The sequence below is a fragment of the Numida meleagris genome, chromosome 1 (assembly GCF_002078875.1).
Source record: "Numida meleagris isolate 19003 breed g44 Domestic line chromosome 1, NumMel1.0, whole genome shotgun sequence".
NCBI classification, from domain to species: Eukaryota; Metazoa; Chordata; class Aves; order Galliformes; family Numididae; genus Numida; species Numida meleagris.
In genome coordinates this window covers 35996350-36023137 of record NC_034409.1, presented here as the reverse complement: position 1 = coordinate 36023137, position 26788 = coordinate 35996350, and the positions used below count along the sequence as shown (strand labels likewise).

General features: G+C 39.0%; 1 protein-coding gene across 3 annotated transcripts in view; it reads right to left on the bottom strand.

Moving 5' to 3' along the window:
* The window catches only part of RAB3IP (RAB3A interacting protein), a 28111-nt gene extending 1323 nt beyond the window's left edge, over window positions 1-26788 (bottom strand). The window contains exons 1-10 of one of the 3 annotated variants that reach the window (XM_021385158.1): window positions 26658-26788; window positions 19931-20206; window positions 19470-19731; window positions 12098-12193; window positions 9481-9558; window positions 8917-9120; window positions 5287-5415; window positions 3438-3550; window positions 341-440; window positions 177-246 (exon numbers count right to left, since the gene is read on the bottom strand). In XM_021385158.1, coding sequence (XP_021240833.1) covers window positions 177-246; window positions 341-440; window positions 3438-3550; window positions 5287-5415; window positions 8917-9120; window positions 9481-9558; window positions 12098-12193; window positions 19470-19731; window positions 19931-20181 — 1303 coding nt within the window. In that variant the 5' untranslated portion in view covers window positions 20182-20206; window positions 26658-26788. Of the gene's footprint in view, window positions 1-176; window positions 247-340; window positions 441-3437; window positions 3551-5286; window positions 5416-8916; window positions 9121-9480; window positions 9559-12097; window positions 12194-19469; window positions 19732-19930; window positions 20207-26507; window positions 26529-26657 lie in introns of those variants that run through there. The other 2 variants (XM_021385156.1, XM_021385157.1) reach the window with 2 other exon arrangements.

The window sequence follows — 26788 nt, the reverse complement described above, 5'->3', positions numbered from 1 at the left end:
TTGAATGTTTTTGTTTTTTCTAAGATGGACTGAAAAGCACCATTTCTTTCTTCGCAATTTTACTGAAAATTCACCAAAGTCTTGTAATTACAACAATGACTACCAACTGCAAGTTTTAGGCACATTTGCTACGTACATTTTTTCTCTATCTACCCAAAATGCAATTTGTTACTCACCATCTTGCTGCTTCAGCAGTCCTTGCTGGATATATCGAATATACGTAAAGAAGTTGCACACAGAAGTTATCTAAACCCATATAAAATAGTGGTGGTTAATATCATTTTGTACAATGGTAGAAAAAAGCCACTACTTAAAATGAAATCGTGGTAAATCTGCTTACCCTGTAACGACAAAAAGGAGAAATGTAGTAGTAACTGCTTGAATCTCCTAATTTGATTCTATGCTTGCATGACTTGCTTTGTCCACTTAGAGCACATTTCCTACAAAACATGAAGTTTGCATAATTTAATAAACAAATCTGGCATTAATGTCTAACACCTGCAGAGTGTTAATGTAATTACTTCCTATTTGCATAGGTACTCAAGTCTCTGCCTTAATGCAATAATTGCAGCTTACAAAATGGTGTCATCAGCTACTCTAGTTTGACAAGGACAAATTTTGTTCCAACACTAGCGCATTGTGATATATTCCCAATTTTTAAATCTGTTATCAGCATTGGTCAGGTACTTCCACATTCTCAGCTTCAAGTCTGACAGTCTGTAACAGCAGGAATTCTTTAACTCTTCGTACGTGGAATAAGCTTTGTTTAAATGATCAGTTGATTCCAACATTTAAAATGATTTTTAAAAATTTCTTCTTGACATTGCATATCAATAAAAAAAAGCAAGCCCTACAGAATAACGGTCAATTCTCTGAAGTCTCTGTCAGATGCATTCTAAGATCAGCTTTGTATTTATGCCCAAACTGAAATCACATTTTGACATTCAGAGTATAAAAGAATTGGAGGCAAAGGAAAACAGGTTGCCTGTAATAATTCTTTCCATTACCATTACAAAAAGTGATGGCGAAATAATTAAATTCACTTTTTCTGGTGTACTGCAAACGTATCATTCAGGAACAAAGAAAGGACAGTAGTCAGAAATTCTTCAATTCAAAATAATTCTTCCAGCATCCTTTAGAAAAAAAGTTTTCCATCCCTCCTGAAGAAGAAGCTGCTATTAATACTATCTTAATAAATGTAAACACAGCAGGAATTTGATTTGGAATTTCTGTGCTGCAGCATCCCAGATGAACTGGCTTGTCAGGTACCCACTGTTCCACTGATTTGGAAAGCTTCTGGCTCTCCTCCCTGCCATCTCTATCTCACAAAATTAGGGAGTCTTAAGAAGCAGCCACCTTTCAAAACTGAAAGAAAAATTACTAAGCTCACACAGTCTTAACAGTGGCCTACAAGCCCCCTTAATAGTCTGCAGCTGGTCCACAGAACCATACAAGACAGGAGAAAACTGAAAAGTGTATATGATTTTCCACAGTAATTTATGAGGACTGACATTGATCCAAGAAATTCTGTAGTAGCTGAAGCAAGCTGATCACAAATGCAGTCAAGCCTTCGTGAGCAGACAGATTTTTAATGCCAAGAAAAAAAAAGCCCTTTTTCTCCTTCCAGCAACAGATTTACCTTCTTTACAGTGTCTTGCATCACACCAGGTTAAATGCTAGCATGACAGCTATTACTAATGAGTCAGTTCTGCACTGTAGAGCACACGTGCAGCTTAGTGCTTTTTTCCCCATGGGGACAATTACTTGAATCCTGTGGGGAAACCCAGCTGTATTTTATTACTACACACCATCACTGGCACCATTCAGTAACTTTTGTATGTCAAGAACCTTTCTTTACTACATCATAGCTCCCTGACCTCCATGCCTTGTTTTGCCATTGGGTTATTACCCACTTGTTTATGCATCCATTCTTCCTGTCCCCCCAGGCAATTGTACAATAAAATAATTCCTTTAGGAGCATTATTCCAGTTACTGCTATTATTTATTTATGCTGTTTGTCTGTATTACATTACCTATTAAAGAACATGGTTTCAATAAAAACAGTGATTTTCACCATATAAAAACAGAAAATGCAAAGCTGCTACTCTGATTAAGTGAAAAATGAAACAGCTGCTTCCCATTCAGTGCCAGTAATATTAAAGGCAAAGCACATTTGCTGTCAAATTAAGCTTAAATACCGCATATTCTTTACCTATTACTTAACCACAAGCAATCATACAGGAGTTTTTGTCACCTCATGATAATTGTAAAAGAGAGGAAAGAGTAAAGCTTGACTTTCAATATGACTAATGTAACTAAATTACAATTTCTGCACAGACACCTAAAAATGTTAATTTCTACCCAGCCAACTACTTAAGGATTACACTGGAGAATGTAATACAGCTTCTTTAGAGAGAAAGCCAAAACTTCCTTTGACATGTTAAATATATGTTCTCTGCCACTCAAAACTGATGAGGAAAAATGAGAATTGAAAAACAGCAGCAATAGGGGAAAAACAGCAGCAATAGGGAAAAAACTCTTAAGTTAATCTTGATATACACATTCTGATGGAAGTTTTCTATCAGAAAACTGAGCTCTACCAAAACAAATATTACAGAGAAATATTAACTCTACCAGAGATCTTTTAGACAAGAAGTTAAGACTTCCTACAGGTTTTTAAGGCTCAGGATTGATACTGGTCTTACTTGCTTACGACGACATACACTAAAGCACACTACAAATCCCTTCCTCTCCACATTCAGAGCCCGAGTGCCTCAGGCAAGCCCCTCCCACTTCACTTTAACATCTACATCATTACCTGACATATAAGTCTTGCTTCAGATTCCTCTAGGACCATTCCAAACTTTCTAAAGCAACCGTCTTGTCATTCAGCCACATTTCCTGCTTTACGTTCAAGCTCACCCTCGCCTTTATTCCCTCCTCATTACATTCCTTCTGCTCACATTCATAGGGTTTACTTTACATATCTCCTCTCAAATACTTCAGCTGCCTTTGTCAATATGCTCTGTATGTCTTAGGTTTCACACGCCACAAATAACTCTAGGTGTCTGACACTGATCCCATACTACTTCTATACCTTTTCATCATGCTTTCCAAGTGACAGCCCCTAGTTCAAAAGCCTCTCCTTAAAGAATCTGATAGATCTTCTCCAAGGAAGAGAATGCTACTTTTACAGTCAATGCATCATAAGCGGCTCTCCCAAAAAGGGAATTACAAACCTTTAACTTTTGTATTATTAGTTGCTTACTTTCCCTATAAAATTTTGCAACAGCAATCTGGAAGTCTGAGATTTTAAGAAATATTTACGAGTTTAACATATACAAATTTCAGTGAGGTGATCACAGCTGATAACTCTTGGATTGAGAATACAGTTATCTCAAATGAGTCCAGATTTCCCCTCTGTTAGCTTAACATACTTTGGTCCCCCACATTCAACTGCAGAAGCTTTCACAAATCGAACAGGTTGCAAGCCAACAGGTTCAATGCTCAGAGTGTTGTTTTCAACAGCTTCCAGAACAGCTGAGGCCAACTGCAAGAGAAACATAGAAAGCAGTTAAAAACAGCTCCATGTTATCCACTGCCTCAAAGCAGTGACACATTTCTGTCTCTGTTAAGTTAGGAGCACTGAAGAAGTCAACTAACCAAACACAAATTCAATTACAAGTAAGATTTTGCTTGCTCCATACACAAGAGCCCCCATTCCTAGGCTTCACTTTAAATTCTGCCCTCCAAATAACCCTGCCCTCCCTCAGGCAAGATAACTGCCTTTACAGCAGGGAATGCAGTCAAGCATAGCATGCTAACAGTATGTTCAGTTATTCTTCATACACTCGAGCAGCACATACATTTGCACAAGCAGTGTTTTTGTCAGATGCTGGACATGGCACAAACTTTGTATATTTAAAAAATTGCTCTAATTTTACTGTGTTCCGTGAGAAAAAAAAAAGCAGCATGTAACTTCTGTAACTTGTAAAACAAAGCAAATATTAGTCTATTTTTCAGCCAAAGATTACTTTAGAAAGACATTCAAACAAGTAGGATTGAACAATATATAAAGGAGACAACAGGTTACTGTGACTTCAGAACACTGGTATAGTTAAAATATCACCTTCATAAAGGAAGCGCAACTTCCCTCAGGCTTTTTTATGTTGATTCTTTATAAACACACTAGAAATACGCTCATTTTGCTTGACTGAACTCAACAGTTGCCCAAAATTAGTGTTTAAGTATGCATAAGTCATAGTCATTACTTGATTTAAAATAAAGTCCATTTTATTCGTTTAATAACTCTTTGTTCATGTTCCTTTCCTACCGAGTAATAGAAATATTTTTCTACTGTACTTTGAGCACTTCAAAATTAGAATGTTATTAAAAAAGTACTTCATACAAAATATTCTTTCCCAGTACTATTTGTTAAAAGCAAAACAGAAGACTACACACACACGCAAGAGGCTACAAAGAGCTGAAGTAATACTTCAACCATTTAGATAACACCATTTTCAATTATTCAAAAGCACAATACATGTCACGTATTGTTTAACTGCACAGCAGTTTATTGATATTCCAAGGAAAGCATGACACTACGCACAGCATCTGCAAACATTAACTGGTACAGCTGACCTGTGCTAGAAGCCTCATTCTCTCCTTAAGAGGAAATACAAACACAGTAACCATATTGCCACTGAAGTGGAAGAAAATAAAATGAAGTTGCTGGGAAATACAACAGGATGGCCTACTTACACATAGTGCAGAAGTAATTTAAATTCCCATAGTAAGTGAGCAAACTTCTTAGTGGGAGAATTTCATACAATGCTCTACACCAATCATAATGAACTAGCATACAATTTACTAAAAGGTCTTGCAAGCTTATTGCCAGCAGGTCCACAAAATTAAGTATGTTGGTCTGTACTGCCCTCTGTACAAACAAGGGACAGTGACAGGACACAGTTTCTACTAAATGGGACCTTTGACTTACCAGGGGAAAACCCACCACCCATTCCTACAAACACTTATTCTGATAGATAGTATTAACACAGAAAGGTGTAGACAGCGTGCACCTAAGAAAGCCACATCTAGAATAGCAAATGGAGAAGAAAAACGGATCGTTTCAATACTCCAGACTAAACTTGGGTATTTCACTGTAAACTCTCATACTTGAGTGAAACAAAAACAGTTGAACTTCATATGTAAAGATTTTAAGACAGCCTACCGGTTCCATGTAACATTTAAATAAAAAGCATCAGTGACAACATTTAGAGTGCATACCTCACTTTTCGAGAAGGTTAAACATGGAAAAATATCTTCCCGATAGATTTTGTCCAAGAATGGACATGTTCTGTCCATAGTAGGTTCATCCTTCCATGATCTAAATTCATTGTACAAAGATAGGTCAGCCTAAAACACACAAAGATTCACAAACTTTATGTACGGTAATTATCACACTAGCGTTGATCATCTACAGGTATCCACAGGTAAACAGTGATCATTATAACTCTGCTTTCTACCACAATGTGAAAGAACACTATTATGTCCCAGCTACAAACACCTTCTTCAGTCCACTTTCCCAAGAAGTGTGGTACCACCTTGATTTACTCAAATTGGCTTTGAGATTATTAACACAGACTTCAGCACCTTTTCCCTCCAACTGGTTGTTAAAACCCATTCTTGTATTATAATAGGCCTATACTCCCAAAACCTAAAAGCTATTTGAAGGGAAATACACTGCAGGCCAAACACAGGCCAGGAAGGTTAGGGACATCAAAGATACCATGCAACAAAGGGAAGAAAACATCATGTAGAAAAAGTGCCCCTAGAAATGGCAGGCAGTCATGGAGAATAAAGAAAAAAAACACTAAATGCACAGTCAAAACCCAGAAGGCAAACAAAAAGGTTACTAAAGTGGAAAAATGAAAAACAGATCCTAGTGCTGCTCCCTCTGTGGGCTTCTTAGGTTGCTACTCCACTCCAGAGAACAAAGAGAGACAAAGAGAATGCAAAAAGAGAGAATGAGAACGAAAAGCAGTATTTTGGAAGAAAACATTTTCAAGAAAACCCTAGACACCACCAACAAATACTAATACTGCTTTTGTAATATGCACCTTTATAAAGCAAATGTGACTTTAAAGTCTTGGAATATCAAAAGCAAATAATATGGATGAGAGCATGAAAAAGTGAAAATGCACGCTAAGAGCTGAAATTGTTTTTTAATCCATTTTAAAAGAGCAATATACTGCTTTGAACCAGCCTCTTTCAGTCTTTTATTCTTTAACACCATTTCTCTGAGTTCCCAGCACTTTACCATTCTTTCACATGTTTCAGGGAGATTTTTCATTGTTTTTTTTCCCCTCTCCCCCCAGCCCCCCCTTGACAAAGAACCTATAAAAATTAGACAGGCAAATTTGTTTTCCATTAGAGCTACTTGCCTTGCACTCAGGTACAATCAGGAACAACCATCTTAATTAAGGTAGTCCATAAATGTTCTGGTTGCTAAGCCACCAACCTCACTGCACAAATGAAACTCAATAGGTGTAACTTGCTCCATGAGCGAACATTTCCCATACCTTAAAACTCACCTCAGGTTTGGCTTTAAAATAAATAACAACCAGGAGATACCAGCAGAAAAAAATACTATTTTAGAATCACACAGAACAAATCAAGAAATTACTATATGTTTCTTAGTAACTATCGATTATTTTCTACATCTAACAAAACTTCACCCAAATCTACAATTTATAAAGAAGCTGCCTTGAAAAAACTATTCAGTGAATATAGCTTAATGCTCCTTCTTCCCAGCCTACAGTGTGCTATGTGTATATCTGCTCTCTGTCTTTACTTGCACTTTCACTAGATCCAAGTTTTGATTACCTGCAACAAACACTTCAGCTCCTGGGAAAATAAAAAAAAAAAATCCACTGATGCATTTTGCATTTACACTGGGTACATGTTCAGCTTTTCTAAATCCTGTTTGTAAACTCCAAATTAATTAGACACATCCACTTATCCTTGAGGTTACTCACACATACTAGCTGTCTGGGACGTTGGTATTGGTGGGATGGATTTTCTGCAGCACATCCTTTACAATGACCACTTTCTCTCCAGAAGAAATTGAAACAAAACCAGTTTTTCCCTTCCTCATGCTCTTGTTCAACATTTAAAAACTTCATTTAGTCAAAATCTCAAAGCGATGCTTACAGAGTAGTTAGGCTCCATACCAGTTCTCCCCTTTTGTTTGTATCTTTCTGAAGAGCAACAAAATCAAATTTAATAAAATATCCTGAATACCACTGAAAGTAAGAAAGTAGAGCATTTGGGTTGTTGGATTTTTTTTAATTTTATTTCATCTTTGGAAACATAATTATACTTTCTCAAGATCTTTAATGAAAAGGCAGATGGTATAAATGCACTTAATGATGATTGGCAAAACAAAGTATAAAAATGACCACTGTGAATCACGTTACGGATCCAGTTAGCTCATCGCTCTCTCTGCCAATGACCTGCAGTGACTGAGGTCTACCTGCAGAACAGCATGAGAAGAAATACAGTCATGTGCCTTCATTATATGCTCTCCCAACTTCTATCAATTTCTAATTGAAGAAGCTTCCTGATCCAGAAATGATACATACTTCTATGTACCTCAGTGGGCTTTTCAGTTGTAATTTTGCATGATTTTGAACACTGTTTTTTGTCCTCTTGTCACTTTGCGACAGTTAGTTATTAAATATAGTTATATATTGACTAAAAATGATTTTCCTTCTGGTTTCCAGAGCCTTCTCATTACAGGAAATAACTAATACTTGTTCACCATTCATCTTCCCCATGTCACTTGTGATTGTATACATTTTTGTCCTGCTTTCAGAGTGCGTCAATGTAAAGAGCCCTAGTCTCCCTACACAGAAATACTTGTAGAGCTTTGATCACTCATCACACTGATTTGTATTTTCGCTATTTTCTTTCAGAGATGAAAGTATCATAGCTGTGTACAGAACAGGATGCAGATATTTACTCCATGTTTATAAAGCAGTATCATGCTTTTTGTTTTTCTATTTCTTCCCTTCCTAACAACTCCTAAGGCTCTGCAGGTCTTTGACCATCACTGAACACTGACACGGTACTTGAAGAGAATTATCCACAAGCACACTACATTTTTTTCTTCATCATGTAGCCTATTCTAAGTCCAAAAACTGCATATGTCTGCTAGAGCTGCATTTTATTTTCCAGATACATCATGGAATCATTTATGTATTTTGAAGTTCACCTGCTGTTCCACTGCTCATTCACCATCAGGAGACTGAGCCTTCTCACAGCTCTTTGATCACTTTCAGCTGCTGTCATTCTGAAGACCAGAGCACCAAGCTGCTGCCTCAGTATTCCCCCATTCTCAATGGCATGAGGAGATAAACCTAAGGCCCTCCAGGACTCCAGTGGTAACTCTCTCTTCTTCTCTAATAATTTACCCCGCATTCAGTTTTCCTCCACTCCCTTTCATCCACTATTGATTTATAAAATGACTCTTCCTTTTTTTCTGTGGCAGTTGATGAAAACTTGTGAGCTTTCAGCAATGGACTTTGTTAAAAAAAAAAAAGCACCACTAGGACTTGCCATTCAGTTACGCTGTTGAGTTTCGTTACTTCTTTTCCCTCGTTTGTTTTTAATTCCTACCTTTAAATTAGTAATCCCAATATTTCAATTTTTATCTCATCCTGCCTTAAACATCTAACAGTAAATACAACTGAGAAATCAACACCTATTGGTACATCAGAAAAATTATTTCATTAATAAAATTCTCTCTGCAACAATCACTATTACAAGATTTAGTATATACTAGATTTACTGTGAGGAAAAACAAATCAATTAAACTGGCTCATCATCAAAAGAGGACAATCCTTGTACTTTTACCTCTTTGCAGTCTTTTACAATTGGCTGCATCATAGTAAGGTCCTGATGACTTCCACCCATAGCACTACTTGTACTCTTGTTTCTTGCATGCCCTTTCTTAAAAGGAGTTTTTCCACCAGACTGAAACTCCTTAGTTGGAGATGTTGGTGAAGTAGACAGTACTAGTGTTTTCAATGCCGCTACTTCAGCCTGAAGGACATCGATCTTGAAAATAAAAATATAGTCATTAACAAACAAAAATACTGTATTTGTAGACTGATGTTAAATCATTTAACGACATTTCAATAACCTCTGTTCAAATCAAGACTTCATTTTCCAGCAATGCTAACACAGAGATCTCTATATTACTGCAATAGTAACACTGTTTTCTTGCACACCTTGCTAGCTATCTGATGTGATGCTGAAACAGACTCTGCATCCATTGGTGTTAGCTAAGAACATGTCAAGGCAACACAGAACAAGTCAATTTATATTTTAATAATGTAAACACATCTATCCATCATCTACATTTCAGCTTTAGGACCATGCAAAAAGACAAAGCAAGCAAGTTGGAAAAAACCTCACCTTTCCCTGTGCTTCTTTTAACTGTTTTTCTGCTGCAGCTTGTTTGACATTAGCTTCTTTAACCATTTTGTGTGCTTCCTGTAAAAAAAAGTTTAGCTGGAGTAAATGCTTCACACAAATTTACAAGATCAAGTTTAAAAAAAAAAAACCTAAGGAGTTATACCATACTTAAGCTTCGCTGAGATTACTTGTAAATAAGCTGTGCAACAATCTGCTGAATTTAAATAGTTACAAACCAAAAAATAGCTGCAAACCTATCATCTGGATTCCTTCCTGCACCAGCAAGTTCTTCTGCCTTGGTCCAGAGCCCAGATACAGAAACTCAACAACTCCACCCGCTCACAGCCCACGCCCCCCCTCCAACAGAAACAATACCTGTCACGAACATCAGGCTCTGGTCACACTTCAGCAGCTGACAATTGATGTTCCTTGACCCCCAAGAGAAAAACTCAACCAGGAGCAACAAAAGCAACAGGGGCACAGTAACATATCCAAAAGAATTTCTCTCTCCTTCTAGCCAGAATAACCAGTTTTAGTCAAATGTATGAAGAAACTGGTCAAACAACTCAAGCCTGAAGTTTCACCATTAATAAAAATGTAAAGAATTAAAAATAATTTATGGATTAATAAACATTTCTTAAGTAGAACAGAAAACACACTAGAAACCAATCTGAGTAAATGAGCAGGACTAAGCTGATAACAAAGAAAGCGTAAAAGGACTGGGATTTTTTTCAATTCTTTTTTCCCAAACATCATTTTACCTCAGACTTTTAAGCCTTTTGTCTGCAAAACTTATTTGTTTTGGCTCTGATCCAGCAATTTGCAACCCATGATCAAATTTCCATTCTTATTTGGTACTCATTGAAGGCAAAAAAAAAAAAAAGGAAAGATCAGGGCCACCAACTAAATTACCTGAGGTAGGACCCTTCTCATATCTGTAAAGCGCCTAGCACATATCTGGACACTATATAAATAAAACAAGTTCATCCATAGTGATACCAAAAGTCCTGGCTGCCACTGGCATACAACACAGCTGTATGGTATGGGTCTGTAAAATTCTCTTAAGTAACATAAACATGCAGGAATGAGAACATACACATTTATACAATGTGTACAAATACATTTAACATTGACCATGCAGTTTCTGCTTAGTGATGCATCTTGGAAAGCAAAGCATGTTAGAGTGCTATTACAGTGGAAAAACATAACATATACATCCAGCTGTGTAAAACAAGTCTTGATCCTCAACTGAGATACATTAACATCAGCTTCACCATATTGACTTAGGCAGCATCTCACACAGTCACTGAAATTAGTGGGATTCAGAACAGAATGTGAATCCAAGGACTGTAGATCCCACTGCAAAAATGAAGAAACCTCAGCACTGAGTTTTACTAGAGACTCTTGGTGAAATCACGTCGCAAAAGAGAATTTAAGCAACGTGCCCACAACAGTTCGGAGTTCTGAATAATTAAAACTCATTAAATAATCATTACTAATGCACTATATTTCATGTGTAGCTTTCACAAATTGATAAATTGTTTTCAGTTAAATGGATAACATTATCTTTATTCCTCTGCAGTTAAAATGCCTGCCCAACACTTTCCTCCCCCCAGTATACACAAATACTTATGCTAAAAAATAGCCTTCCAGTGTTCCATTTACACTGCTTAATATTTATACCGCTTAATATTTTTAGTAACTTTGCACTACTGGGATGACGAAATAAATTGCTTTGCCAATCCACAGAGCAGTTTGCAATTCCATTTATGAATGTCAATATTTTCCAGGTTTTGATAGCACTTTTGTAGCATTACAACATCAACAATGTTGTTTCTAAAACATGCTTGATGTTTTATCTCCATGCATATGCTGAAAACCAAGACCTACAATTTGGTAAACAGAAAGTATAACTGGTTTATGAAATTCATACCAACAGGTATGCATATCATAACTTAGCCTCCAGACATTCCATGAAAAAATGATAACTGATCTTGTTTGAAGTGTGGATTTAAGATGTTTTTTTCTGTTTAATGCAAGCTCGCAACCTTTGCTGGCATCACTGCCATTTTCTCAAAAGAAGAGGTCCTACTTAACGTTCAAGGCTTTTCACCTTGCAACCAGCTGCCACCCTGGTGCATTACTCAGTTTCTCTTTAAACTTGTGGGTATAATGTGCTACCAGACCCAAAATTTAAAAGCTGAAAGCATGGTTAAGTTCTGTACTGTGCTCTACGTCCTTTGATCTGGAACGACGCTATTTTGTATTTAATCACCATGACAACCCCAAATTTAGCTCTTATCTAAATAGCCATGTTGTCAGACAGAGAAGCTGCATCAAAATACTTATGCCAAAAAAATAAGCCTAAAAACTTTTAAGCTTTCTGATACATTTTCCTTATTTTCTTCATTTAGTGCCTAGGCATACTGACAAAGTCTCTCATGTGATTGAAAAGTCTACTACTTCCTCTTAAGTTCTCTACCACCACACCCAGGTCTTTTGAACAGAAATCCTTTTATAAGCTTATTACAGAAAAATTGCATAAAAAACACTGATTCTACATAAAACATCTGGCTCAGCTTCCTTTAAGTATATCACATCGAAGACTCCAACAAACCTCAAACAGACTAGCTGTAAGTTCTTCCAATTCCTGTCCAAGTTGATCTCGCACTTTAGAAAGCCTTTCACATTCTTCATCTTTTAACTTCAGCTCCTATGGAAAATTAAAAGTTATTTATTCTGACTTAGAGAAATAATTTGGCCTCTTAAAGCTAACACCACAGAGAGGGGAAAAAAAAAAGAGGAAAAAAAATCAGAGGAAAACAAAACCTTTGCTAAACAAAGCCTTTCAACATATTCATCTTAAAACTAGAAGCAACTAAATTAATGCTGTACATACATAGCTATTTCTTCCAGCTATACAGCAGAGTACCAGGGCAATCTACAATATCTCTAACCTGAAAAATCAGCATTTCCAAAATTCTAAGAAAAATAAAAAAGCAGCTTTTCTTTTCCTGAAAGTATAGAAGACTTAAATATAGGACAGAGTATCAGTTCTATTTACCTATTCCTTAACAGATACTTTAATTAATACATAAGTACTTGATTTTGTTGTGGTTTTTTTTGTTTTGTTTTTGTTGTTTGTTTTTATTTTTCAACATATCCTTGTCTCAAGATGATTCCTGATTCCCTTACAATCTTAAAACAAGATGGAAATAGCTTGTAGGTCTCCTTGTAACTAACACAATTACGAAGTCACACTGTAATTATATCTTTACTCTCATTAGTGCAGATTTATAAATCAAATGAAAGTAGCTTGTGAAATTTCAAATATGTTATTTGTCCATGATATCACTAAAATATCACTTGAATGAAAAAGGCCTGACCATATCACTTTCGAAGTAAGATCTTAGTACAGATTTGGCAGCATAAGGGTTACACATGCCCGATCTAGTCTGTATTTTCCTAAGTCTGAGGGGAGAGGGGGGTATTTCTGCAGGAGTACATAAAGTTTGACGAGTTTGGAAGAGTTCCCCTTTCTCACCCATTAACACTGGAAGCTCTAGTGAGAAAGAGAAGGATAGGAAGAAAAAAAAACAAGAGAAAGAAAAGCAGAAAGCAACCCATTCTGACCTTTCAAACATTCCTTTTGGCCATAACTCTTCCCCTATCCCCAGTCCCTATCTAGACCTTCCTCCTCTTCTTTTCTCCTGCCTATCTAGCTACTACACTCCCATCTCTCCCAACACATAGGATCCAAGACTGTCACCGACACATTAGAAATTCCAAATACGATCTAGCAACAGTTTGCTTTCAAAACCTACAGAAACAGTTAAAGAATACACCTGCCTTCTGAAACCTCTGGCAGGCCAGTCTTTACAGAGGCATAAAAAGGCCAAAATGTCAGCTTTTGTACTTCTCTGGGAGGCACTTCTCCCAGAGTTATCATGACTGAGTAACTTGTACACAATAATGTAGGAAATTAAATCTTGCCTTATAGCAGGCTCTCTATTTCTGGGATGAAGATCCTCCTGTCTAACTTCAGCTCCCAAATCTGACAAGTGTTTGAGGACTGTTCAAGACCCATGTATTGTAAAATACATTAGTTAATTCCTTTTATTTGATTTCAACTTTGGACATTTTGATCAAATTTTATTCCAGTTTGCTATTTTGATTTTTTTTCTTTCTATACATAGCCTTTTAGCTGTCTTTATTTAAAAAAGCATCACTAAAATATTTGGGGGGGGTTCCTCCAATTTTTCCAATATTTCCTCACATAATGCACAGCTGCTAATAGAGAAACGAAAGATTCCGATGCAAAATGCTTAAAGCTCAAGTTTCACATGATCCTATAAATACAGCGAATACATCAATACTTTTTAGCTCTTTGGTTTATTTCACTGATTTATTAGGAATACACTACGCATATCTTAAACACAGGATTGCTACAAGACATCATAAAAGGAGGCTGGAATAAGATTCAGGCCAAGACTTGTCAAACTCATGTAGACAGAACTACCCTTGATCACTTTTGGCCTATCACTATCAATACACTATTTTAAGTGAGATTGTTGCAGCTTTGCCTGTAACTGGAAAGATTAGGGGGAGGCTTAGATTAAAATTTAGGCAGACAAGTAAAGCTACTTAATGAAAGCAAAAAGGAGACAACAGCATGCAGTCTATTGCACATAGCAGCTTAGCTACATTTGTCAAACATAGGGCAAATTCCTGCAACACAACAATTCAGGAGGAGCATAATATAACACGTTATTTTGTCAAATGAGTTTAGTAGCTCAGGCTGATGGTTTTTTATGCAGGGAAGAAACGAGTGCTCAAATCAAAAGCTATTGGAGCCATTGCTACCACTTGTGCCTTAAAGTCATCACTGAACGCTTCCCAGCCATACAGAACACAGACAACTGTGTGCTCTAGGTTTACCATCCATGCTGCAGTCCTTCCTGCATTACTGTTCTGAAAAAGTAACTATGTGAAAAAAAATACACACAATTCTGAAGTAGGCGATAAAAATTTACACCATGCAGGGCAAAAAATCCCTTAAAGATATATATATTCCTATATCAAATAGTCATATTATTGCTTATTTCATTTTGATCTTCACCATCAGAATGTAGATTGGGTCTTTAGAAAGAAGTGATAAGAAATGCAAGTTACTGCTTCAGAACAATTAATGTTTTAAATTCTAAAAAGAAAATCATCCTGGATCTAGTTCAGCAATTTAAGCAAGTCACCACTAGATGCAGAAGATCAAGAAGGGAGCAAGAAATTTCTATAGATATCACCTAAAATGAGAGCTGTGGAAATACTGCTGAAGCAGCCAAGAGGATAAACTGTACTCTGGGATGCATTAACCACAGCACAGTCAAAAGCGGTGATTCTCCCGATATATTTTGTGTTGGTGTGGACTCACTTGGAGTACCATGCACAGTTCCCGGCTCCGTGACCCAAAAAGAGGTGCTGATACTTGAATGCATCCAGAGGAGGATGAAAAGGGTTCACAGGCCGGAAGGCACACCCCAAGAGGAGCAGCTGAGGACACTGGGTTTGGTAAGCACAGGGAAAAGGAGGCTGAGAGGTGGCCTTGTTGCTCTCTTCAGTTCCCTAAGGAGCAGCAGAGAGGGAGGCACCCAGCTTCTCTGTGGTATCCAGTGACAAGATACATGGTACTGGCTCAAGCTGCATCAAGGAGGTTCACGCTAGACATGAGGAAAAGCATTCTATCAAGAGGAGGATAGTTAGACACTGGAACAGACTTCCTGGAGCTGCTTGATGCCCCAGTGCCTGTCTGTGGCATTTAAATAACGCTCTCAATGATATGCTTTTAGCAGTGAGTCAGTTCAAAAGCAGTCTGACAGGCTCCACCCTTACAGGGTCCCTTCCAACTGAAACTATTATGGCTTCAGAGATAAAGGCACTTCACAGACTCCTCAATTATTTGGTCCTATGCTGCCAGTGAAGATCCTTCTTTTGCTTGTATGTAGACTTCCACTTGCCTGAGAAAAAAATTTGGTATCTGCAGCAATGATACTACACCAGCTTAAGGCTGGTGGCATTATGGAAACAAGCCTTTCATCACTTAAAGACAGCAATGAACATCTTTAGCAGTCAAAAGCTAGCAGTCTTTTGCAGTTTGTTTTAGAAAAGCTTGAAAACACTCTTTGGTGGAGTTCTGGGATGTCATTCTAGAGCCTTCTCATTTTTATTCTTCGATAGTTTACAAGCAAATGACAGCAGAAATTTAATAATGCCAGATGTTCTCCTACAATGCTACTGGAATTCCTTGGTAGTTATTGTGAATCTTTTTATTCATTAATCCATGCAGAGTTTTCAAAATATCATGTTTTTCTATGAAAAAAATAAAGAGATTTAACCACCAGCGTTAGGCTACTCAGATACACTACAATAATGGCAATGAACCCTGCTACACCGGATTCTTTGACAACACAGGTAGAAAAATCCCCTGCAAACCCCGTAGTGATACATGAGATCTGAAGACAAACGAAACTGAGTACTCCAGTTTGATCTCATAAGAGGAAGAAGGCATACAGAAACTGAAGCCTCTGAAACAAAATCCAGATCTGAGTATCATGTTCAAGAAAGATACATTGAAACTTACAATGCCATGTTTTACACTGTTACTCTTACTCTTTCACAACAGTCACTTTATCAGTGTGAGAAAACATCTCAATTTCACTCTTACTAGGGAAATATCAATAATGCAGTGGTCTGTGGGGACAGGACAAGGGGAAACGGCCATAAACTTGAGCACAGGAAGTTCCTCACCAATACGCGATGGAACTTCTTCACAGTGAAGGTGACAGAACACTGGAACGGGCTGCCCAGGGAGGCTGTGGAGTCTCCTTCTCTGGAGATATTCAAGACCCACCTGGACGCCTGCCTGTGCAGCCTGGAGCCTGCTTTGGAGGGGGGTTGGACTCGATGATCTCTAGAGGTCCCCTCCAACCCCTACAATTCTGTGATTCTGCTACAAAAATCATAAATGGCTTTACTTGTTGCCAACAAGCCTACAGATCTCACTCTAAAGACAGTGGGAAAGACAGGGTATGAGATTTGCAATCATCAGCTCTGGTAGATTGCTCTTTCCTCATCAAGAAGGGGCAAGCTATCAGTAAGAGCTGGAGATTTCAGCGTTCCAAGAGAAAACAAAATAAAAAACTGAGTTTCCCTCTGCAGTTACGAATGGCATCATTACACTGATGGTCAGTGATGAATTTCATGGCCAAGTCACACAAAAATTCAAGCAAGACGTGACTGTGAGCTGCCACAGCTCAGAAGCTACAAGCAAGCAATTTGAAGTACAGGCAATGTGCTGGTTACTTAATACGAAAGACAAACAGAAGGTGTCCCATTACAAAGGCTCCACTAAACTTGCATGTCAAGAAGCTCCATAATACAAAATACCATCACTTTTCTCTCAATGTTATCTAAAGGTGGTTTATTTACTTTCAATAACCATAGTGTTACGTCTCAATAATAGCTGGAGAACAAAAATAGACAAACGTCCAGAGACATGAGGATATACACTCCCAGGCATTGGATCGTTACATATTTTAACACCTCCTCAATTTTCCTGAAGCTGTTTTAAAAAGAGGGGCAAAACACACAGAAAGGTTCAGATCATTTGAAGTGGGCTCTTCAGATCCATTTGATAGAGTGCAGCCAGAAAGCAAGTCTACACTGAAAAAACATTATAAAAAAAAAGAAAAAGGCGTGAATGGGCTCACCGAAGGGTGAAAAATCTGCTAAGTTCTAATGACTCAAAACTACGTTCAGGCAGAAGTACACTCAACCTTACACACTGTTACTATAAAAAATGCTGCCCTGCTGTTACCTCCAGCTCAACCTTTCTCACATTCTTATATGATTCAGACCTGCAATTTACCTAGACTGACACAGAAGAATATCATATGTGTATATAACCCTTATATTAAAAAAAAGAGAGCATAAGAAGAAAAAAGTTGCATTCGAAGAAGCAGAGACATTAAAAAAGAATTCAGATAATGGATTCCTAAGCTTCAAAATTCCTATTTCCCTTCCAGTTCTCCTTCCAGTCACAACTGCAACAAATTCAAATCCATCTGTCTTTAATACATGCCACAGTTGCAGACACGCTTTGGGTAAAAAGAAGCTTGGAAGAAATGAAACAGGCAGGATAGCAAATTGGTGCTCGCTTAGTTAATTCCTGGAAAGTCTGTATGCTTTCTAGGATGAACGATCTCATAAAATTCAAGTACCAATTGCCATTCTTACTTTTCTCACTGTTCCTGACAAAGCTCATAAACCCAAGTGAACCACAGAGTCTTAAAGAGAATTTAAAAGCACAATGTAAAAAAAAAAAAAAAGCTAGATACAAGCACCACGTATTAACTGTATTTCTGCAGATTTTTAAACCGAGTACTCTTTGACAAAGCTAAATATAGCTGGATATATATTCAAAGACTGTATGACACTGACTAATGCAGGGGGACACAGCCCTGTATGAACAGCCATGACTTTTGGAAAAAAAGGAAAGATGAATTAGGAGTACAAAAAAATAGTTCCTATTACAAAGTGGAAGAAAGTATATATTATGAAAGGAATAAGGTTTGTTGTCGTGCAGTCTATAAAGACTCCTGTGTTACTGAGTAATCCTGAACCAGCAGAAGTTTATGAAGCCAAGCAAACAGAAGTTACCCATCTAATGTAATACCGTAAGAATCAACCTAAGGTGCTGAGAATTAACAAGGATTTTGACATCAGCGTTCTCAAGTTCGAGCTGAGTCTTTTCTTTTATTATTATTTTTTAAGAACATCCAAACCATCTGAAACTAAAATTTTCCTTTTTTCTTTTATGGTCTTAACAGCTTTAATGCTACATTACAGTGAATTAACATTTTCAGATAATTCAAAGGTAACAGCAGTATATCTGAGTTGCTGATTTTAAGTACATTAGTTACAATTTTGTACCCTGTCAGGAGCTGGAATATCTTTTCTAAAGTTTAAACTGTAGCTTGATCTTAACTTTCTAAGGTTTCAAGTTTAACTGCTCGGTTTATATATTCACATGCAAGGTCCTCAGACTTAACTCAGGTTAATGTTTCCTTTTATCAGAATCCATATCTAAGATTCACACTGACAAGGGCAAATGCAACTATGACAGAAACAATGACTACATTCAACAGAAAGAGGCTGCAAGCAGAGAGGAAAAGTTCAAACACGAGGTAAAATGAGTTTAAATTGAAACAAGAATGAAATCATGTAGAGGAGAGGGCACAGACACAAACAGCACAAAAAGACTACTAGGAAGTTTAAGCACAGAAGGATGTTAGAATGGTAAATAATGGCTTTGCATTTATATAGCTCCATCCATCCAAACAAGACAAAGCGCTTTACAAATATTAACCAATTGAGCCACAGTGTCCTCAAAGTTACCCATATTCAACTGAAGTGTGGTGTCACAGTACTCTATAGAACTTCAGTGACATCTGTATTGCTTTTTTCCTACACAAACATTCCCCTCTGATACCTCAGAAGTATTCACATTCTAAAACACTCATAATCCACAACACAATCTACACTTTTATCCCACAGGAGAAAGAAGACTTGAGAGGTATATCATCAACATTATAAGTACTTAAAAACTAACAACAAGATGACAGAAAAATTACTCTTATACTCAAATGTCAGAATGAAGGACTGGCCTAAATTTCTAAGAAAAAATATTTAACCAGCAATGTAGCAAAAGCTTTACATGTTACGTAGCAGCAGCACTAGAAAAAAAAAAACACTATCAGGGAACAAATCTAAGACATTAGCACTGCAGACATTCAGAATAACTTCAAACAATTACACTGTAATAGTTCTATTATAAATGAGTAGACTCAGCATCTTCTGGCCCACCTATCATTCTGCCACATGAGAACCACACTGAAGAGAGAAAAAGCAGGAGGAGACAAGACAACAAGCCTTACCCTCTGAGCTTTTGCAAGTTCTTCCTTCAATCTTTCATAGCCCTTTTCTCTTACTTCCAGTACAGATGGGCTCCGTAAGTGAGATAAACTGTCTGTACTCAAACCAAAAATATCTTCGTTTCCTTCAGCAACATCTGCTACTGTAGCACCCTGCAAATACTCTTTCTCTGCATTATTGCTCTCCTTTCTGGAATTATTGTGATTGAATGACCCACCCTGGGGTCCAGAGGTAGAACAAAGTACTGCGTCAGTAACATTGATGCTGCAAAGAAAGAGAGAGGGTTTTCTTAATTTATATTATAAATTAAAAGCATTTTAGAAACAGCAGTAGTAGTGCTGAATGTACTGTTACAGACACAGTTTCATATTAGACACTATAAGTATATTAACGTACTATCTTTAGTAAAGCTAGTAGTTCCACAAACAAAAAAACCACCAGTGAAGAGATGCACAAAGCTTACCTGACACCTGATACTTCCCCACAATTCAGCTGTCTGGGAGATGAATAAACAGGTTGCGTGGGAAGGTCGGAAACATTCAATGCATTGGGTTGGATCGGCGCAGAGGACACGACAGAAGGATGAGGTCGGTAAATAACGCTGGGTGAGGTAGTTTGTTCCTGAGTCCCTGGCTCATTTACTCCCAGAAGATCCGGTGTAGTGGGCGAAGCGAGGTTCACTTCATGAAAGCCTTCCAAGGGGTCACTGGCCATAATAAATGCCTCATCATATGAAGCCCTAAATGAAACAGTCACATCGTCAGAATGCAAACAGGAAATAGTTGTATCTTTATAGATAACATTATATTACTTGTTACAGTCACTTGTATTTTTAAAAACTAGACAAATATGATCAGAATACTTCATGTTGGAATGGAAACAAGTATCAACTTCAGCATCTACAAATTTTTGCTTCATATTGGACTGTGAACTCAGAAGATCTAAGAACAAACTCTGGATCTAAAAGTCAATATAGTCTAAGACTTTTTCGTATCAAAACACACATTTAATATTCAAGAACGAGAACCAGCAAGAAAAAAAATACAAACTCCAAAGTTTCCACTTTAATCTCAATGAAACAAATATTCTAGAGACAGAAATCAGCATACCTTTAAATAAATTACAGTCCATAACAGTTTTGGTTAATTTATGTCTAACCTTGTAACACTTCACTGGAGTGACAGAACTAGTCAATAAGACTTCTCCTGCAGCATGATGATGTGCACTTAATACATAACATAATTCAGTGATGACTGTGTATTTAATAAGTATCACATAAAATATGAATTCACTGCATAATACACGTAAAAGTGTGCAATTAATTGGTAATTTGGACAATTTAACACACATCATCTTTATTTTTTTTTTTAATTCCATGCTTTTAATAACAATATGGTACAGCACACATTACGCAAGCTCCAACAAAGAAGATCCTATTTTCCTCAGTTTATCAGACCTCATAAAATCTTTGCATGATTCAAAACTATAAACTGGCACTTTTATAAAGATAAAATTAAGGCTTCACAAGGGTACCTAACATGGAAGAGAACTGTAGCATCATCTAACTAACTGGATCGATTCTGTTTTAGAGAAAATCTGTTTCACTCTTCCAGTTGAAAAGAGCAGGCAGGGAACAGATTAGAAAGATGAGGACCGTAACCACAAAGAGATGTCATCTAATTACTGTTGCAATGTATGTCCAGTTCATTATCTATTTCATAAAGCAAAGGAAATGCCATGAATGGAATCTGAAGTTAGTATACATGCCAATGTTTTAGTTACATCAAGGTGTTCTGATCACCTTGGAATCAAAGAACCCTGCTCAAAACTGTTTTCTGTCTCACACATTGACTGAGTGAACATGCAGCCATGTTAAACAAGTTGCTTTACCACGCCGTTAGGGACATTTGGAGCAAAAGTTAGAAATAATTTTTCAGACAGCAAGAATAAGTTACCTACAGTGTTGTTGCCTTTCTTAATTACTCCCCTCAAAAACCCAACAACTGCTAAGAAACTGCCAAACAAGCACAGAGAGGACCCTACATAAATAAAAAGGGACACATAGTGGCCGGCAACTCTGCCCACAGCAGGAGTTAGAACTGCATGGTCTTTAAGATCCCTTCCAACTCAAACCATTCTGTGATTCTGCTTCCCATTCTATTTTATTTTGATCAGCAGCAGCCACACAAACATCATTTATAAAGAAAACTGTCACAATTTTGTGGTATGGAGCTTTTCTAACGCAACACAAACACGAACAGCTTGTTTTCAAGTTCTATTTAAGTAAGCTTTACAAATATTCTTGTTTGCTTTCTCTGTAGTTCTCCTTAGCTATTACAAACATTCTGATTATATGCTCTGCGTGACGATAAAACCTGTTGAGCCAACAGATTAAAGTAAAGGGACTGCCAAAGCTGAGGGACATTTCTTCAAGGTTAAACATCAAAAACATTTTCAGGTAAACAGTAAAACAGTTCCATGTCAGCATTCAGCATTTAATAAGCTAAACACTGCCATCTTGGAAAGAAATAAAATGCCAGAAATAGTCCTTTAAAATTCACTGACGGAGCTGGAAATATCCATATCCCCAGTCTCAAAGTCAGGCTCGCATTTACAGGAACACAGTTGCTTTCATTGCTGCCACCAGACAGTTTTCCCACTACCAAATACACCATACCGAATACCATTACACCGGTAACAAGCACCATGATGTCTCTTCCCATTCCCAGCTCCTTTGGATTCCAGCCTTCACAATTAACACAAGATGCAGGAAGACACGGGCTTCCGCGTAGCAATGCTGGAAGGCTGCCTGCATGCTTTGCCTATAGCACCTAGGAAACTGCACCAAAAATCACCCACCAGCATCAAAGAGAGAGAATGCAGACGAAAGCAAAATGGGATCAACTACTCTTCTACTCTTCCACTTCTTTTCCCTTCTGGTGACTTGTTTCCATTTCAAGTGTTTCCATTTTGGCTCCACTGAAAACAGCCCAACATGATGCCCGGCAGCAGTGCTCCAGTTCACTGTTCAGCATCACCAGCTGTTTGTACTTGCATACCCCACTGAGATGAAATTTACTCAGTTATTAAAAAGGAAGCTTTTTCTGTTATAGTACATTAAAAAAAAATTTGCAAAAGTGATAAAGCACAGCCCTTCTGTTAGGCTCTCCACAGATCGTCAGATGGGCACAGCCAGGCATGCAATCTGTAGAACACTTTCCATTCACAACTTTTTTTCTTCCCCGCACTACTTCTCGCTTTGTAGGGAGAGGCAGAGGTGAGGCAAACCACCCATACCAGGAGAAGAAGCCTGTGTCAAACAGCTCCATTTTCAGACTGGACACTGCCTGAATGTTTTTACCTAAATGTCTGCTGAACACATTATGCAAGGACAAAACCAAACCTATGTGCAAAAAACTTAGCAGTCCTAAAAAAAAAAAAAGCTTCTTTTGGCAAAGAGCTCTATGAAATAATGGTAAACAACAACAACAAAACCACCACCACGTATTAAATGTCAGTCTTATTAAGGAGTATGGGTTTGGTTCAAGCTTTGTGGGTTTTCCCATTACTGACAAACACGCAGCCTTGCTGTGAAGGCGCACGACGACGTGCACAGCAAGCCGGGGCGTTTACCAGGAGCCGTGCTGACTGCATGTAAAAAGCCACAGTGTTGACACAGTGCTCTGTCTCACTGCTACTGCGAACAGCAGCCCATATACTGACACATTTCAGGGCAGTACACATTAAATAAACAAAATCATGAAGTTCCTTCACACTTTTTTTGCTATATTAATATACAGCAAGGGGTCGGAATAGCATTCGCGTCTCCCCATTGTGACCATTTTTGTTTTAGATATGGTATGCAACTTGAGTGACGTATAAAATTCAAGTAATTGTCATAAACTAGTATGAAACAACAGCATAAGTTAATTTCCTTATATTATTACCTGAAAATAATGCAAATTTGGTGTATGCTGTCAGAACTTTGCCCTTTCTTCCTACCTCTCTGCTGCCCCACTTGCACTGGTGATTACCCACACAACTTCCCAAAGGAACGCACAAATCTGTTATTTAAGATTAAATAAAAGTGTATTACAAAGAAACCAGTTGAACAACAGTTAATACGCTCCTATCATTTCTAACGGGAACCAAGAGCTGCAAACATTGTGAACAGTCAAATTAAAATGCTTCACCCAGGTTTCAGAAGGGGTCAGCTCCTTGCCCAAATCAGAGCAGTTACCACCACAAAGCAGGAACTTATCACAGCAGTAAGTTTTCTTCTGAAAAACAATACTTTTGTTTAAGACTGCCCGCTGCAAGCTCTGGAGTTTCTCTTTCATGGTCTACTCAAAGCTGTCATTTCAGCCTGTTGGTAGTTGAAAGCAACTCCCTAATTGCTGGAAAAAGCCATTTGGTGGTGGCATCACTTTCCAACATTTTATACATCAAAAAGCTCATTTTTTAGCTTTAACAGTCAAGAGCACAACAGAACTGTTACCTGCTCAAGGAAACAGGAGGGAAAAAAAAAAAAGAAGAACGGAGTCACTATTTCTAAACATTCTGATGACAAGAAAACTCTAGTTAGCATTTACCAAAAAATGTGCATATTACCTGTAGTGTTTTAATACTCAGAAAGGTCTGCTGTGTGGGGACAACGAAATCTCAAAGGCCTCATTTATTAGACTCCAGAGCCTGCTTCTGCGGGGGGGGGGGCGGCAGGGGGAGCAGGATAGACAAGTGGATTTTTTGTACCGGTTCCCCAGGATTGGCATTTGCCCACCATAACGCCTGCATTCTTCTCAGTGGGTTTTGAAATATTTGGCATTTATACAGCCTGGAATGTGAGATGCTTTAAGCCCAAAAGAACTCAGCGGGGAATTACAGTAGTGGAGTAACAAATACATACCTGTTAAAGGAGCAGTCCAATTACTGCAAATGCATACCCAGCATTGTGTGTAAGGCTCACGTGGACATTAACTTTAAGTTCAGAACACCAATTCAACTACGTTATGTGAGATGTTCACCAGATGTTGGCACTTGATAAAGAGGTTTGGTGAATTTTATTTTTTTTTCCCAGAGCTAAACTGTTTTATATTTCTGCTTAGCCACAAGAACTGGACAAATTTAAACACTGCTACCAACGCTAGCACATTGCACAGACAGTTCCACATTTGACACAGGAATTTCCTTCAAGTTTGTCATGGTTGTAAAAGTGAGGATTTTTTGCAGAACTTTTCACTTAGGGATTCCAAATTTGCAACAAGTTATTTGGAGGGCAGGAAGATACACGAGAAAAGAAGGTATGGACTCTTCCAGTGTTTAGTTACTACTTTTATTTGTGAGTGACATTAGGTAATGTATTTACCAACAGATAGTAAAAGAAACAGGCAAGTCTGCAGAATTCAAGAACTAGCAAAAAGAAAAGGAAAAGAAAAACTGCTTCAATACGATGTTTTTCTACTGCATCCCCCTTTGTTTTGTGATATCATGCTGTAATGCAGTCTTCTACCATTCTTTACTCTGCTAGCCATCCAAACACCATTTCACACTGTTTCAAAGAAGCATAAGTCTATTTAGTAGCAAGATTTCATAAAGTAAAAAGAACTCGTGTTTTGCTGAACTGCTGATTTAAAAAAAATGTATTTTTAAATTAATATTGGGATATCCCCAACTAGAAGAAATTGGGTGCAGACAGCAAGCGTTGCTTCTCTTACAGGAGGGAAGAAGCAGCACACAAAATTCAGAGAGCTCTATTTATGAAGCCCTTTTGAAACTTATAAATAAATATGGCTTAAGAGTGCAACATGGCATACCTCCTACTCCAGAGAAAAATCAGCGCTCTGGGAGGTAGAATCCTCCGAAACGTACTGTAAACATTCAAAGCACAGCATTCAGTTCGCAAAGCCTCTCTGAACGCAGTGAACGTGCCTGCAGATAGTATTCTCTTTCCAGACGCCGTTCTGAAGGCACAGCGTGGTTCTGCCTTACCTCGGAAGGAGCCCCGAAGCACAGCTCAGTTTTACTCTGGGTTGCACCGTGACAGCAGTGTAACTCATGTTAAGACTTTGGCTAAAGATACACTCATCTCCAGTTAACGCTGAAAACATTTAATTAGTAAAAGCCATCACAATTCTCACGGTATGTAAAGCTTTCTAGAAGTGCGTGCATCTGGCTGGAACCAGGCAGTCGATAAGAGTCCTTCCAATCTGAGCCGTTCTATGACTCCATATTACTAACTATATCTAAGGAGTCTAACACAACTTCTAGCCAATTCACCGTACACAACATTCTGAGCGCCGTATTAAAAAGAAACATCTAAAGTATGCATTTATTTTCTGGGAAGATCCATCAACCTAAGCGGAACAAAGATCGGCTGCCGTGGCACTTTCCACGCATTTTGCATCACGCTGATACAGCGCTGGTGCCCGCTGCAGCCTGCGAGCAGCATCCCGCCGTGACCGCGTCCTGCAGGAGCGCCCGGCCCCGTACCTCAGCCGCAGCTGGGGGTGCGCTCGCCTTTGTTATTCATTAAAAGCATAAGACAGCGGTGAATTATTGATGGCTCTTCGCTCGCTGGCTCGCTCGGTAACACGAACTAAGGGCAGCGGAGCGGCTGCGAGTCAGAGGCACGGCAGGCCCGGCCCGAGCCCACTCGCTGAGCGGCTCTATAACAACAACAATAAAATTACTACAGCAGCACAGCCACGGCTTTGCCCTGTATGTCACTGAGGAACGCAAGCACCGAACAGATGGCAGCCGCCAATGCACGCCCCTAGACCGAACAACCTCACATCTGCCCGGAGAGAGGAGCCGGCCATCCTGTGGGCAGCCGGAACGCCCGCCCCGAGCCGCCGAGGGCAGCGCTGCGCCTCCCAGCAGCGCCCGCAGGTGAGCGGCGCGCAGCGCGGCGCCGGACACGGGGACAGCTGCCCCTCCGCGCCCCGCTCCGCAACGCCGTGCCACGGCGGAACCGACCCCCGGCGGAACCGACCCCCGGCGGCCGCCCCGCCGCAGACGCGGCTCAGCGACGAGGAACTGACCCGAGCACCTCTTGCTCGGCTCCCCCTCAGGCCACACGACAAACTCTGCCCTCGGCGCTCCGTCCCCGCCACCCCCCCCGCATCTCGTCGGGCCCCGCTCCCGGCCCCGCCCGCGCGGCACCCCGAGGACACTGCCCCACGCTGCCGTACCTGCGCCGATCCAGCCCCAACGGCCGCCGCCGCACCGCGTCCCTCCGCCAACCTGGGGGGAGGCGGGCGCTGGGCCGCCGGCGCGCATGCGCCCCGCCGGCGCCCCGCCCGCTGGGTGGGGGGCAGGTGTG